Genomic DNA, 16,097 nt, shown 5'->3' on the forward strand with positions numbered 1-16,097 from the left:
AGTCTCATTGGGAAATAGACCGCTGTGATGAGCCTGGACTAATCAGGATTTTCATGTGGAAACGGGATGGACAAAGTTCTGCCACAAGGAGGGAGGGAGTGATGCTTGTTGGGCAGACGCTCACTAACACCTGCCGTACACTTATTTACTGGAGTGTCTGCTTATCCTTTATTATTATTATTATTATTATTTATTTTTGAGAGAGAGAGCACGCGGGCTTGAGCAGAGGAGGAGCAGAGAGGGAGACTCAGAATCCGAAGCGGGCTCCAGGCTCTGAGCTGTCAGCACAGAGCCGGATGCAGGACTTGAACCCACCAACTGCAGATCATAACCTGAGCCGAAGTCGCTTAACCCGCTCCGCCACCCAGGCGCCCCTCTGCTTATCCTTTAAATGCTACTGCTGACAGTTGCGGAGGCCCCTCTCCAGTCCTTTTCTTTCTCCAAGCTCTTCCCTCACCACTTTGGGTCTCTTCACTTTGAAATCTATTTTTCTACCACAGATATTCCACCTGTGTTTGGACCCACACCCGCTTGGGCAGGTAAGGCAGCAAATCGAAACCAACCGCCCCTCTGCAGACACACACAGACACCCACTCCTACACACTCACTCACAAAGACACGCACACAGGCAGATGTACTCGTTCCAAATCTTTACTTCCGTTTAGTTTCTGTTTCCCGTAGCATAACCATCTGTTGAACTTAGGCAGAACCACAGAGGCACCATCTTCGTGCCGTCACACGCAGACACAGACACAGCACAACGTCCGTAGCCAGTCCGAGCGCGCTCCTTCCGATCAGCTCATTTGTAGGTCTTCATGTGCCACAGCCCGTCGTTTAGGTAATGGATGTTCTCGATGCCGATGCCTTTGTTGACTTTCTCAATATCCTCTGCGGACATCTTCATGACCCCGACACACAGCGCATGCTGCTTCCCCTCGGCCATGATTGCCACAACCGTATCTACCGCGGCCGGGTAGAGCTTAGCTCCCGGAGAGGTTAAGCCTGGACACATGATATTGGCTCCACTGAGTACAAACTTGATGGCTCCTTTATCGACCTGCTGGTGCGGCAGGATGAAAGGGTATTTGTGCAGTAGCCTCAGGGTCGGATAAAAAGGGCCTTCTCTTTGTCTAAAGAACAGTAACTCTCCGTTTACCGTAAGGATCTCTATGTGTTCGTGGCATCGCACTATTTTGACCGGATCTTTCTTAGGCAAGATCTGATTAAGCCATGGTTCAATACCTGGAAACTGCTCTATCAACTGGTTCTTAATGCCCTTAATAACGGAGGTTTTCAACTGGATGCAGTTCGACACATTTTCTTTCTCGTCAAATTTCTTGAACATGATCCTAGGCGCAGGGGGCGGCGACACGAACAGCCCCGAGCTGGGAAAACACCGCAATTCCGAGGGTCCCGCACAGGCGCTCACCGGAGGAAGGCCGGCTGGGAAGGTAGCGGCGGCTGTCGTTAACCGGAAGGGAGCGCGCTTTACGGCTCTGCGTGTGATCGACTTCCGCCCCTCGGGAGGCGGCGCGCCCGTGCCGGCGGTTCTGCGGCCGCAGATTCGTCTGCCGGGCGGGTGCGTAAAGGGGCGGGGCTGGCGGCAGAGGAGGGGCAGTGGGCGTTCCCGTGGCCGGAAGAGACGAGCGCGGGGGGCCGGTAGTTTTTACTTTTACTGTCGGTAAGCGCAATCGTCGTCCCTCCAGTGACCCCGGCCACGGCCCGGGAAAGCAGGCCGGAGTGGCCCGGCCGTCCGGCCCCGCGGAGTCACCGCGACGAGCCGAGTCCCCGTCGTTACTCTCGGTACCCCTCGCTCACACCCTCCCTTCTCCCCACCGCCCTCTGACACTGTCCTTGCAAAGCCCTGAATGCAGCCTCCTCCCTGAGTCCTCTGCACCTGAACCTGAGAGGAGAGGCTTCCGGCCGGGAGGAATACACATCCTGTAGGATTTCAATCCATTCCGAAATGTCCACGCTCATTTTTAGTCAGAATATGGTGTCTCCTGGCCGATGTCACACGTGCTCCTGTAAACCATGTGCATCCTGCTTTGTTTGGGTGCAGTGCTGTGTCCCGCAGGTGGGTAGGGTTGTTCACGTCTTGAGCCTTACCGATTTTCTGCCCACTTACTCTGTAAATTGCCGAGCGCGTATTGAGATCTCCAGCTACGAGTGCGGATGTGTTTCCCTTTTCAGTTCTATCAACTTGGGATTCGTATATTTTGAAACCATTATCTGGTCTATGCCCATTTAGGATTAATATGGAAGCCAGCCAGTTAATTAGATTTTATCCATGTGCATTTTGTCATCCTAAGAAGTGAGAGGCCCCTGAAGGCAGGAATTGTGTATTTTATGTCTGTATTCTTTGACCTAGCACTTCTCTCCAGTGAACACATGCTTAATTTGGGAAGCCTATCCTGCAGCAGGAATTATAACAGGTGCTGGGTATACAGTGGGAAAATAGCACGTATTTCCCCATTCTTGGGAAGCTTACAGCATATCAGGGTTATAAACAAATATGTATATATTTAATATATAAATATTAGCTTAATACTTATATATTTAATATTTATATAATTTAATGTATAAATAATATATATATGTATGTATACACACACACACACACACACACACACACACACACACACATATATATATATCTCCCCATTCTCAGAACAAAAATCTATTAGTCTGGGTTCTCCAGAGAAACAATATAGATAGGTAAATCATATAAATTATATATTTATATATATAAATATGTGGAAATATGTATACACATCTAGGTATAACTAATATATAATATATATTACTACATAATTAATAATATATAAACAGGACATATGTATCTATTGTAGGGAATTGGCTCACACACTTATGGAGGCTGAGAAGTCCTGACATCCTCAATGAGCAGCAACCTGGACACCCGGGAGAGCCATTGTTGTAATTCAGTCTGAGTCCAAGTCCAAAGGCAGGAGAAGACCGATGGCCCAGCTCGGAGGCAATCAGGCAAGAGGAACCCCTTCTTACTCAAGGGAGAGTCAGCCTTTTGTTCTGTTCCGGCTTTGGATGAGGCTTGTCCTCATCAGGGAGGGTAATCTGCTTCGTGAACTAAAATGTTAATCTTCTGGAGAAACGCCCTTATAGAAACGCTCAGAACAATGTTTGGCCAAATATACGGGCACCCTGTGGACCAGTCAGGTTGACACATAAGATCAGCCAGCACAACTAAGACCGTCACGTGAGGCAGGATAGCAGGGTGTTGGCATGTCCTGGCCTTAGAAGCCAGGAATGAATCCTGCTCCATCACTTACTAGATTGAAATCCTGAAAGTGACTGAATGTGTATGTGCCTCAGTTTACTCATTACAAAAGTGTGGTTAACAAGAATACCCATCTCGTAGGGATCGGGTGAGAATTGCTTGAATTCGAACTTGGAATAATTGGGTTTTAAGTATTTCATGTAGATAATTATTAAATTCACATGAAAACAGTTACATGACTATTGTAATACTCTCTTCACCCAGGATAAAGTATAACTGGCCAGACTTGAGCTTTCCCATTTATGGCCAGGTCTCTGATATGCCTCCCTGAGATTTCACTCCACTGACTTTGATCCCGAGAAGAGTCACACGTTTCTAGACACGGCTCTGTTAGTCTATGAGCAGCTAACCTTGTCTGTCATGTATGGGTTTTGTGTGCTTAACCTGACAGGATAATTCTTTTTCTTTGGGTTTCACGGGTTGGGTTGTTCAGTGGCTGTATGAGCAGCATGAACCAGATGTAGAAATTCAAGGGAGGAACAGTCATTAGTGGCTGGGTGACCTGTCTTTAGATGACTAGTAGCTTAATCAGAAATTATTTGACCTGAAACTGTCTGTCTGAGGAATGTCCAAGGGATTTTTTTTAATGGAGTTATTTTTGAAAAGGGACTCTAAGAAAGTTTACTCTGAAGTTCCATAGCAACGAAAAGCCTTTTTGAAGTTAATAATCATTCTTTTTTTTTTTTAAGGTTTTATTTATTTTTGAGACAGAGCATGAGCAGGGGAGGCACACAGAGAGAGGGACACAGAGACTCCGAAGCAGGCTCCAGGCTCTGAGCTGTCAGCACAGAGCCGGATGTGGGGCTCCAACCCACAAGCTGTGAGATCATGACCTGAGCCAAAGTCCGATGCTCAGCCGACTAAGCCTCATTAATAATCATTCTTATCTGAAATCACATTCAATCTGTACACTGTAACTCTTTCCCAGGGTGCACTTGATCTTGGCCAACTAGCTTTGGTTCATCTACTATGAAAAGGATGCTAAACACTGCTTTCACCTTAAATTCTTAAAAAAAAATTAAAGAAGTTAAAGTTAAAAAATGAAAAACCTCTATCCTAAGTCTTTCTAAAATCTACGCTTCTCAAAAATCACGGAGCCTGGTCTTAAACTTTGTAGAGGAGTCTAGGTCTTTGAGACTGACTTACATCGGTGTAGGAAAAAATACGACACATAGATGTTGCTTTCCCAAGTGAGCAGGTTAAAACATTGAAACACATTACCAGTTCATTCTCCTAAATAATTTAAAATCAACTAAAAACTAATTAACTGGATTTTTTTTTTTAAGAAGGAAGAGGGGCACCTGAGGGGCTCAGTCAGTTAAGCATCTGATGCTTGATTTTGGCTCAGGTCATGATCTCACGGTTCATGAGTTCGAGCCTGCATTGGGCTCAGCTCTGAAAGCGCAGAGCCTGCTTGGGATTCTCTCTCTCCCTCTCTCTGCCACTACCCTGCTCGCACTCTCTCTCTCAAAATAAGTGAGTAAACTTAAAAAACATTTTTAAAAAAGGAGGAAAGTTATGGCGCAGACCCTGAAGTCAGACTCTCAGGCCCAGGATGTACTATTTACTAAGTTCTGTTAGCCTCCGTGAGTGTCATTTTATTCCCATGGAATCTGAAAAAATACAGTGTATACTTCACAAGGTGTGGTGTAGTGACGAATAAAAAAAAAAAAAATACAGTATACAAATGACTTATAGTAAGAAACAGAGCAAGTACATTTACAAGTGTTTCCTTTGTTTATTTGCAAAACAGCCTTTGTGTGGTACTTATAAGGTCTAAGATTATAGTGAATACATAAAAATTTTTATGGGAAATTTCTGTAGCTTTGGATAAAGGTGCTAAGTCAAATAGTCAAGAGATGCCAGAATTGAGTTTTGTATCAGGAATCTCAAGGGACTTGGTGATGGAGACACAGTGGTGATGTTGCACAATTAAAGTGAGGAGAGTGAACGAGGAAATATCTCAGGTTCCTCGCATCTTCAAAATTTGGAGCACAATTCACCACCCACCGGGGTTGTCCTAATAGTTGCAAACCTTTCACCTCCCTGCAGCTTTGTCTGCATTTTGACGAATGGCCACTAGAGGGCAGGAGAACCAAACTGAAGCCGCCAGGCGGGTCTCCAAGATTGGAACCGTGCGTGTTGGGGGAATATTCTCAACTAATAGGGAACTTTTACCATACACGTCTGTTTCCGAAATAAATAAATCCATCTCCACAAAGTCACCAAACATTCCCAAGCTCGGGCGAAGCACATTCTAAATAGTCCTCTACTTGATTTACAATTTGTGAATTTTTTTCTCTATATTTATCTGTAAATAACAGTAAAGCGATTATTTCTGAAATCCTGTCTGTTAAAAAGTACATGTTAACCCCATGTTATTGGCTCTTCTTAAAGAAATACAAACTTCCAGTCATAAAATACATGGTAACATTGTGAGAACGTTTGGTGACAGATAATGACTGTGCTTCATCATGGTGAACACTGAGGGATGTGCAGGACCGTTGAGTCATGTCACCCCTGAAACTAGTATCACGCTGTATGTTAACGATGCTTCAATGTAAAAATCCCTCTTTCGGGGCGCCTGGGTGGCTCAGTCCATTAGCCTCTGACTTCTACCCAGGTCATGATCTCACAGGTCAAGGCTGTGTGCCTGGAGCCTGCTTGGGAGTCTGTGTCCCCCTCTCACTCTGCCCCTCCCCTTCTCCCGCTCTGTCTCTCTCTCTCTCTCTCTCTCTCTCAAAAATAAATAAACATTAAAAACATTTTCTTAATTTTAAAAAATAAAAAAATATCTCTTTCCACATTGCTTCAATTTATGAACGATGTTTGAAGATTAAAAAGTTACCATGTGTTGTAAAAATCTCACAACATCCAAAATGTTTTTAATTACATCAGCCAACTCACTGCCCCCTTCCCACCCCCCACCCCCCCACCCCCGGTAATGCTGTTTCTCCTCTACTCCAGCAGTGCCCTGTACGGACCAGGCACACAAAATAGGCAGAAGGCAGGCTGCCCTGGGGATTCGCAGAGGAAAGGGCCCCACATGGGGGAGGTGTGCAGACGTCCCCCCAATCTTAGGGGCTTCTGTTTCCAAACAAAATCCTGCAAGAGGGTTGAGCCCTGGCCTGGGTGGCCTGAACCCCACCCTGCCCACCCCTCCCCTGCTTCTCTAAACTCTGCCCACTTAGTGTGCCCTGGGCCAGTCCCTGCCTCTCCTGGCCTCAGTTTCCCGGTTGGCTCCTGAGCGCTGGACACAGACCTGCGTCCCCCCTCCCAAGCCCCCCGTGGGTGCGGCCTGGGCTCCCAGCTACTCGGCGGGTTTGGTGGGGTGCACTGTGGGATGCACAGGGCCTCCTTCCCGTCTGCAGACTGGAGCGGACCCCGCCGGGTAGCCCAGCCCCCTGCCCGCAGACAGCGCGTGCACAAGAGCCCGCCTGGCCACACGCACGCGCATCAGGAGCACCAACGGCTGCCGGCCCGACGGGTACCGCGCGCGTCCCTGCTGGCTGCCGCCGTGAGACCCCACGACCCCCAGGCCACCCTGCTCCAGCCAGGCAGGCCGGAGACCCGGGGTCACGGGTGTCGTGGAATACTGCCTTCCCTGCTGTGCCGGCCCCCAGAGTCCGCCCCAAGGTCAGCTTGCTCCGTGGCCGGGTCAGGAAAAGCTGAGTCCTGGCAGGGAGGTCAGTCTACCCCTTCCCCCTCTTCTTCTACCTTCTTTTCTTTGTGTTCCCAGCAGGCCCAGGGGACACAGGTCCAGCCCATCCCCCCTGCCATAAGAGGGGATGGGGGGAGCCAGGAGGGGCCCACAGTGACAGAGGGCCAGTGTTGGGGGTAGTCACTGTTATTAGGGAGCCCTTCCTGGGCACTCAGTGCCTTCACCCCGTTTTAGATGAGCAGTGGTACCAGCGCTCAAGGTCACTCGAGGGACCAAGCCCCGCAGAACTGAGGCTCTAAGGAGTCACCGCATAAGCTTGCCTGCCACAGCGCTGTGACGTGTGATCCCACAGGTGTGCCGTGCCCGGGAGCTTGAGGAGGTGGCCTCTGAGCCCAGCCTTGGCCATGAGTCTGTCGTGAATGGGGGTGCTGGAGAGGGGCAGTGCAGGCAGGGGGTTCCGTGGGAGCAAGGACCTCGTGGGTAAGGAGGGCTCCAGGGAGGCTGGAGCACGGTGTTAGGGGTACACACGGGGCCAGATCCCAGGGCTCTGAATGCCCGACAGAGTCAGGGACACTGCAGGTTCGGGCGGGCAGGTGACACAATCCTGGCCACCTTATCAGAGCCACGGCATCCTGGCGTTGGAGGGAGCCTAGTGGGCACGTTCTCGAGCACGCCAAAGCATGGATCCCTAGGAAGCAGCCAGGGCTGAGGAGACCTGCTTCCGTGTCCTCATGTGCACAGTGAGGGCCGGGCAGTTGTCTGCCTCCTGCGGGACCAGGTCCGCCGCCTGCCGGGGCCAGAGCTGGCTCCCTGTCAAAGGAGCCATTCAGGATAGGTCCGTCCCCACGAAGTCTGGGGCCAAGGCAGCACTGTGCCACCCAGATGGCCAAGGTGCTCCTGCACTGTCGCTGCTGTCGTCAGGGTGACGAGGATGGAGGCACGCGGTGGTCCTGCGGACTGGAGAAGAGTGAGGGGCTGTGCCTGCAGCCGGGAGGGCGCCGCTCCCGCCGACTCGTTGGGGACGTGCGGAGACCGACTCCCACGACCCGGGAAGCCCCAGACTCTTCAGTCACCCACACTAGCAGGCAGCTTTGCGGGGGGGGGTTCCAGGAACTGGGGTCCTTGGCTCTTTTTTGTGGGTGCAGATTAGGGAGCACTGGCATGGGGAGGTGGGGGTGGGCACGCTATCCTTGGCCTTCAGAGGACTGCAGGATGAAGGTCCTCTTGCTTTGGTCCACTTCAGAGCTGGAGGAGCTGGTAAGTGCTCCCTGAACACGGTGGCAAAACCCACACTCTGATGTGTGGCTGTACCTGTCACGGTCACAGGGCTTGGAGCTGCCGCTGGGCCTGGGATCCTCCCTGGGGCCCTTGTGGTGAACGGAGGGCTGGCTTTGCAGTGGTCACACGTGCTGGGCGTGGTGTGGCAGCACACCGCCAGGAAGACCGGGGGAAGCGCACAGGGAACACTGACAGGTGGTGGCCCGGCTCCTTGACCACGGCAGCCTTGGCAAACCCTCTGGATCCGAGGACGCTGAAGGCACGAGGGCTGTGAGTAGTCCGTCTGTGGGCAGTCAGGTCAGCCGGTCACTGCCGGTTTCTTCCATGTGTGTCTTCTCTGCAGCAGAATTTCAGGGTCAAAGTAGACGGGAGGGTGGCGTGGGCCGGCAGTCGGGGCAGAAAATGCTCGTGTGGCCTGGTCAGCTGCAGTCTGTAACTGATCACCTACCTGACACCCCAGACCCTAGGGAGCCAGCTCTGTGCCCGGCCCGGGCCAGGGGCCATTTCCAAGATGACCTTGCTGAACTAGGAAAAGAAAAGTAACCCTACAGTTAGCAGAAGGAAGAAAATAATAAGGGTTAGAGCTGAACTAAGCGGAATGGAGAACAGATGAGCATTTGAGAAAAAGGACAAGTTCTTTCTTGTAAAGATTTATGCAAGTGACAGATATTTAGCTAGCGTAATAAAAAGAGACAAGACTCAAAAAGCAGGAGTCAGAAGAGACAGTGGGACGTTATTAATGACTCTACATTCTACAAAAGGATTCTAAGAGTACTATAAACAGTCTATGCCTGCTAATTGGTTAAGCTAGATGAAATGGACAAGTGCGTTGTAGAAGCCCACACACTACCCAGACGGACTGAGAAAGAAATGGAAAGTCTAAATAAGGCTAGAATAAGTGAAGAGGTGGAATCGGTTAGCAGAACCTTCCCAAAAAAGAAAAGCAGAGAACCAGCTGACTTCTCTGGGGCGTTCTCCCAAATATTCAAGAAGGTGTGACCTCAGTCTTTCTCGAACACCTACAAAAAATAATATAAGCAGAAGGAACGCTTAACTCACTGTAGGATGTGCAAACAAAACTAAGCATTATAGTGAAAGAAATTTACATCGCGATCAAGTGTCATTTATTTCAGGAAGTGCAGGGGTTGTTGAAGAGAGTTAATATAACATACCATATCAACAGAATGATGGAGCACAATCTGAACCGACATAAAGAAAGTGAGTGACAATGTGCAAGACTTCAGTATGAAGACCGGTCAATAAAATAGAAACAGAAGATGACTTTCTCCGCGTGATAACAGTTGCTTATGAGAAACTCAACTGTACCCTCATATTCAGTGGGAAAGACCGAAAGCTTTCTTTCTAAGATTGGGGACAAGACAAGGATACCTGCTTTTATCACTTTATTTCAACATGGTAATGGAAGTTAGGCCAGAGCAATGAGGCAAGACAAAGAAAGAAAAGATACCAACACTGAAAAGGAAAGTAAAAGCATCTTTATTCAGAAATGCCGTGCGCTTCTGTGTAGAAAGTCATAAAGGAGGAAAAATGATTAGACCAGTAAGCATGTTGAGCAGAGTTTAGCAGAGAAGATCGACAACAAGGTCAATGAGAGAGAATTGAGACCCGAGAAATAAACCCATACATGTACGGACAGTTGATTTTCAAGATGGGTACTAGGATCATTAAAGGAGAGAAAAAAAACCATCTTTTCACCAGATGGTACTGTGAAACCAAATATCCACATGTCAGAGAGTGTAGCTGGAGCTTTACCCAACACCATGTACAAAAATTAACCCACAATGAATCAAAATAACACTATTAGAAGAAAACATGGGGATGAGTCTTTGTGACCATCTGGCTGTGTCATCTTACATGTGACAGCAAAGGCAAAGGCAACAACAACAAAACAGATACATTGGGCATCATCAAAATTAAATACTTTTTTTTTTTTTTTTGCATGAAAGGACCCTCGAGATTGAAAAGACAACCCCAGACTGGGAGAAAATATTTGCATATGTAAATATGATAAGGGTCATGTGTCCAGAACATACAAAGAATCCTTACACTTCAACAACAAAACATGGTCCAGGGAAGACGAGTGAAGGACTTGAATACACATTTTGCCACAGATGATACACGAATGACCGATAAGCATATGAAAACACGATCAGATCTTTAGAGGTTAGGGAAACGCCAATTAAAACCGCAATGAGATGAAAAAAAAAGGGGGGGGGCGCCTGGGTGGCTCAGTCGGTTGAGTGTCCGACTTCAGCTCAGGTCATGATCTCACAGTCCGTGAGTTTGAGCCCCGCGTCGGGCTCTGTGCTGATGGCTCAGAGCCTGGAGCCTGCTTCGGATCCTGTGTCTCCCTCTCTCTCTGCCCCTCCCCTGCTCATGCTCTGTCTCTCTCTGTCTCAAAAATAAATAAAATTATTTAAAAAAAAAAAACCACAATGAGATGCCATGCCACGCCCACCAGAATGGCTACGATTTAAAAACAGGAAAGCACAACTGTCGGGGAAGATGCTGAGAAATTTTCAGTTGTTCCTGGGGGCACTGTGACAAGTACAAGTCTGGGAGCAGTTCCTCGGGAAGTGGAGCGTAGCATTGTCGTTTGAGCCAGCACCCAGCAATTCCACTCCGAGGTCTATACCAAAAGAATTGTAGGCAGCTGTTTACACAAATACTTGTATGTAAGTATTCGTAGCAGTCAGTACTCTCCACTGAGTCTGGAAGGTGGAAACCCAGATCGCGGTGAGATGAGTGGATAAACGGTGCAATATTACTCCGCCCGAAAGAGAATGAGCCACTGATAGAGGCCACGACGTGGACGAAGTTTGGAACGTGCTAAGTGAAAGCGACCCTTCGGAAAAGGCCACGTGTTTTGTGATAACACGGGTGCAAAACTCCTGGGTGGGTGCGGTGTGCAGGGGTGGGGAGTGGGGAGCCACTGCTTAGTAGGGACGGTGTTTCTGTTTGGGCTGATAAACATGTTCTAGAACCAACAGTGATGGGTGTGACGCATAGTGAATGTAATGAGTGGCATTGACTTGGACAAGTTAAAATGTCTTCAATGTCAACTATTTAACATGAATTTTATGTTCGCGAACATATGTTTTATGAACATGCAGGTGACCATGGAGTAGATGGCAAAAGGGGGCGCAAGTTAGAAAAGCACAGGATGCAGTCGCAGACTAGGGATGGAGAGGCTCTGTTTCTGGAGCGGCTGCCAGCCGGGTTTCCTGCGCTGGCCCCAGAGGTGGTGCCAGATCTGCTTCTCGTTCTGGAGCTGGGGTTGGATGTGGCGCGTTAGTGACCCTTGCTGTGCGTTCTACGCTCGCCCCACCTCTGCAGTAGGTGTCGGTCAGAGCCGGCTCGGGGTTTGGGGCTGGTGCGGGTGGGAGCCCAGGCCCGCCTCCTGCTCCAGGGGATTCCTGATGCTCTGTTCCAGAGCTGAGGGTGCTTGGCTCTTCCTGTGGGTGCAGAGGGAAACACCGGTGCCGGGAAGGGGGGACCGGGAAGGATAAGAGCTGGTGGGGCAGCGGACGAGGCAGAAACGTCACTTGCTGGCCAGTGGTAATGCCAGGAAGATGCTCACCGTGGCCTCCTGTCCGGAATTGGAGGAGGTGACCCAGTGCACGCTGAACATGTGGGCCACCAGCTGCTGACTTAGAGGGCGCACCTGCGCCTGTCCGAGGCCTGGGAGTGGGGGCCACCCCTGATCCTGGGCTCTACACGAGCAGGCGAGCGCGTGGCTGGGCGGCGAGTCGTGGCCGTGACCTGCGCTCACCAAGGGTGGGGAGGTGTATGGAAGGCAGCGTGCGTGGTCACACTCCTTGGCAGGTGTCGGCTAGTCTTCTGGGTCCGAGAGCACAGAAGACATGGAGGGCTGTGAGTGGACAGGGGAGGCCGGGCCAGCCTGTGGAAGGGCAGGCATCGTGTCTGGTCACAGACAGGCTTTGTTGGGGCTGGGGGGTGTCTGGGCCCTGGGAGTGGCCTGGGCTGGCAGGTTTGTCTGGGGGGCTCAGTCCGTAAGTGCGTAGCTGCTTGACTAGCCCCTGGGGGAATGCGGCCAGCGCTAGGGGCCAGTGAGAAGGTACCCTCAGCAATTTTGAGTCCTGTCTGCTTCCTGTAGGGGGTGGGAGGGTTGAGCTGGCTGCATGACTGACCTTTGCCCTCTTGGTGCAAGTCTGATTCTTTAGGACAGAGGCCCAGTCGGCAGGGAGGGTTCATGGTGTAGAGCAGGTTGGCATCGTCAGGGCCTTCAGTGTTGGTGGGAGATGGACAGGGGAAGGGACAGAGGAAGGGTCAGCCGTGGCTGCAGGCCGGGAGAAGGAAATGCACAGAAACGGAAAGGACATTAGTGGTGGTCAGGGGGGCAAACGGTGTGGGCACCAGGACCCTTGGTGGTGCCAGTGTTTCCCACCCTGCACCCACAGAAAAAGCCAAGTATCCCTGGCTCCTGAAAAGAGCTTCTGGAATCCCCCAGAGCTGGAAGCGGGCCTGGGGGGCCCGGCAGAGTCCGATGTCTGCGGTAACGTATACAGGGTTTCTGTGTAGCGTGATGAGAACATTCTAGAAATAGATAGTGGTGATGGTCGCACAGCATATTGGATTTACTTAATGCCACTGAATTGTACAATTTAAAAGGATTAAAAGTTAAATTTCCACTGTGTGTGCATTTTAAAACATAAAATGTAATAAACTTTAATGTACGGGAAAAAGAGAAAGAACACTTAGAAACAAACACTGTTATCCCGAGACAGCTCTAGTGCCAGAAGTGGCCCCGGTTGTTGCTCAGGAGCGGATGCCCGGGAGACGCCGGGGTGGGCTCAGCATGGGAGTCAGCGCCGCGCTGGCAATGCCTGGCTCTGGCTTGGGGACTGGCGCGGGACCCGGGACCGGGGCTGGTGCTGGAGCTGGCTCTCGCCGTGACACTCTGACCCCGGCCCCGGTAGCAGAATTGGTGAGAGAGCTGACCCCGGCTCTCGGTCTGGCTCCAGAGCCGCAGCTGGCTATAACCCCCGAGCTGGTCCGTGTGTGGGAGCCGGAGGGGTCTCTGATCCTGGAGCTCCACGGCTGGTGCCAGGGCTGCCTCTGACTCCAGAGCTGGGCAAGATCTTGTGCTGGACGTGGCTGTAGCTTTGCAGCCCCCCTTACTGGCTGTGGGGTGGATACAGTCCCCCCTGTTCAGCTGTGAGCTCGAGGGCAGGGAGAGTGTCTAGGGTTCACATTTATATTCCCGATGCCTGCATGTTAAAGGGAGCGGCACATAGGTGCTGGATACATGAATGAATGCATGAATGAATGAATGAACGAATGAATGAGTCGGTCAGCTAACCCAAGATGACTTTGCATCTCAGGTTTCCACATCTGGAAAGTAACGGCAGCCTGCGGGAATTGGGAGGATCACACAGATTCAACGCCCGTGTGAGTGCCTACTGTGTACGAGGCACTATTCTAGAGGCTTGGGAAGAAGGCACAGGAAAAGCACCGTCCCTGCTTGCACGGAGCTGGCGGGAGCGGGGCTCCAGCGAGGGCACGTGGGTCACAGACAAGCAGTCCAAGCCCTTCCGGGAGCAGCTGCCGGGATTGGCAGGTTGTACACACGTCCTTGTCCAGCAGCTCGAGACGAATCTGGGTGGGGCCGGAGGGCTGGTGGGCTTACTGGTCTGAACGCCCCTGTGAGCGTTCCCTTCAGAAGTCCTCGGTGTGGCCATCTTCAAAATGGGCTTGTGAGGAAATCCCATCCTTAGGTTCCTACACGAAGTTGGTCTTGATCCTGTGAGACCAAGAGCTTCCTTTGACCCATCTTCCCTCTGGTAACCCCAGAGTTCACCAAGGGAGCTGGGTGATGTCTTCCGAGAGACCATCTAGGGTCCCCTTCTGGCCAGTGTGCAAACAGGGCTCGGATCCCTGGGCTTTAACCACCAGTGGCCACGCTGACCCTGGCATTGAAGCCATCTATCCAGGTGCTCAAAAATCCAGCTCAGAGTGGGAGGGACAGAAGAGCGAGGGGTTGGCCCTGCGGGCAGTTAGGACCAGGGAGAGATCTCGGCAAACCAGTAGATGAGAAGCTTCACTCCTCACAGTTTCTTCCTCGCCTGCCCTGCCTGCGTTGTGTTGCATCTGGTGGGTGGTCGTCATTTATCTCACGGACCTCTGATGAAGGAAGGTGGCTTGTTTCCAATCTTTTGCTGGTATGCAGAAGGCCGCAGTGCAGGACCATGTGCAGATGTCAAAGTGTGGAGGTGTTTCCGTGGGATAAAGTCCCTGAACGGGGATTGTTGAACCAAAGGGGACTTACATTCGTAATTTTGATACGTGTGGCCAGACTGCCTCCATCCAAAGGCACCGTGCATTCTTGTCAACAATGAATAAAAGTCCCTGTTTGTACACAGCTTCTTTTGGATTTAGTAATTTTGTCATGACCGAGACTGAGTATATATCATGTGTTTGAGGCTCTTTATATTTCTTTTTTGTGAAGTGTGTTTTAACGTATTTTGCCCGTTTTTATATCCTGTGGCTGTTCTTTTTCTTATCAGTTTCTAGGATCTCTATTTATAGGGGGTGTAGGCTCTTGCCTGAGATATGAGTTAGAAAAATTCGTTCCCAGTTTATCATTTCTTCCTTTGTAAGTTGTGGTGTCTTTTCCCCGGGACAGTGGTAAAGTGTCAGTGCTCCCGGTTTGATTTGTGGATTCGATACAAATACAATCCCCATAAAATACCTCAGCAGGTATTTCTTTTCGAAACCCATGAGCTAACTTCACAATTTATGCAGAAATACAAAGGGCCAAGAACCAGAACAACCTGGAAGGACATAGTTGGAGGACATACACCACCAGATATTCAGACTTTCTGTTCAGCTACAGTGAGTGAGGCAGTGGGGAAGTGATGCCAACTAGAGTGCGACAAAGTGTCAGTTCAGCCCAGAGGCCCCCATACGGATGCTGCGCAGGTCTGAGCACGGCAAACGAAGCCAAACGTAGGAGAGCTCGTCCGCAAAAATGTGCAGTGTATGTGGATAGAGCGTGGGAGGAAGCTCCGTGCTTGTCCCAGCTGAGGCAGGAATAGCACGTGACAAGGTTCAACCTCTTCCATCATAAAGATCAACGTAATAAAGGCCTCTTATGAAAAGCTCGTGTCTAATGTCATCCTCCGCGGTCAGGTCAGGAACAAGGCAAGGTCGCCCACTCTTGCTATTTCTGTTCAATCTAGTATCTTAAGTCCTAGGCAAAGCAGTGAGGCAATGAAAGAAAGTAGGAGGCGTCTAAACTAGAAAGGAAGAAGTAAAATGATCTGTGTTCATAGATGACATCATTTAAGTAGAAAAATCCACCAGAAAACTGTCAAAACTAAAGCAGGATTCAGCCAAGTTGCAGGATACACAATTAACACTCAAAAATCAGGCGTATTTCCATATAAACAATGATCTGAAAAGGAAATTGAAACATAACTCCGTTTATAATAGCATCAAAAAGAATAAAGTACTTAGAAATGAACCGAACCACGGAGGTGAAAATCTTTTACAAAATATTACTGAAGGTTTTTTTTTTTTTTTTTTTTTTTTTTACTTTAGAGAGAGTGTGAGCAGGGGAGAGGGGTAGGGAGAATCTTGCTGGTAACTTGTGAATGAGCTCAGAAGGGGACCCTGCCCCAACCCAGCCTCAGCTGAAACCACAGCCCAGGCTCCTGGGAGACCTTGAGGCACAGGCTTCATTCAGCTGGGCTAAGCGGGGGCCCTAATCACAGACCCTGGGATAGTGTTTGCTTTTGGGAGCACTAGTCAGGGTAACGTGTCTCACACATAGACAAACAGTATATCCTGCCAGGCCCA

The 16,097-nt window shown here is 50.0% G+C and overlaps 1 protein-coding gene and 2 long non-coding RNA genes across 5 annotated transcripts; 2 read left to right on the forward strand and 1 right to left on the reverse strand.

The window, feature by feature from the left end:
* Positions 1-635: 635 nt before the first annotated feature.
* MCTS1 (MCTS1 re-initiation and release factor) lies at positions 636-1,497 on the reverse strand. Its single transcript, XM_042944749.1, has one exon. It carries the CDS (start codon positions 1,343-1,345, stop codon positions 800-802), a length of 546 nt encoding a protein of 181 aa, XP_042800683.1. The 5' UTR covers positions 1,346-1,497; the 3' UTR covers positions 636-799.
* A 91-nt stretch (positions 1,498-1,588) lies between these two features.
* LOC122223813 lies at positions 1,589-3,486 on the forward strand. 2 transcript variants are annotated; one of them, XR_006204496.1, is made up of 2 exons: positions 1,589-2,077; positions 2,853-3,486. It is a non-coding gene; the product is annotated as an uncharacterized LOC122223813 (long non-coding RNA). The 2 variants fall into 2 exon arrangements; XR_006204495.1 differs by having other exon boundaries at positions 1,597-1,681.
* A 3,310-nt stretch (positions 3,487-6,796) lies between these two features.
* LOC122223815 lies at positions 6,797-14,659 on the forward strand. Of its 2 annotated transcripts, XR_006204498.1 has the most exons (3): positions 6,797-7,002; positions 13,622-13,857; positions 14,351-14,659. It is a non-coding gene; the product is annotated as an uncharacterized LOC122223815 (long non-coding RNA). The 2 variants fall into 2 exon arrangements; XR_006204497.1 differs by having other exon boundaries at positions 13,622-14,659.
* Positions 14,660-16,097: the final 1,438 nt, after the last annotated feature.

Source organism: Panthera leo, chromosome B4, assembly GCF_018350215.1.
Source record: "Panthera leo isolate Ple1 chromosome B4, P.leo_Ple1_pat1.1, whole genome shotgun sequence".
Lineage (NCBI taxonomy): Eukaryota > Metazoa > Chordata > Mammalia > Carnivora > Felidae > Panthera > Panthera leo.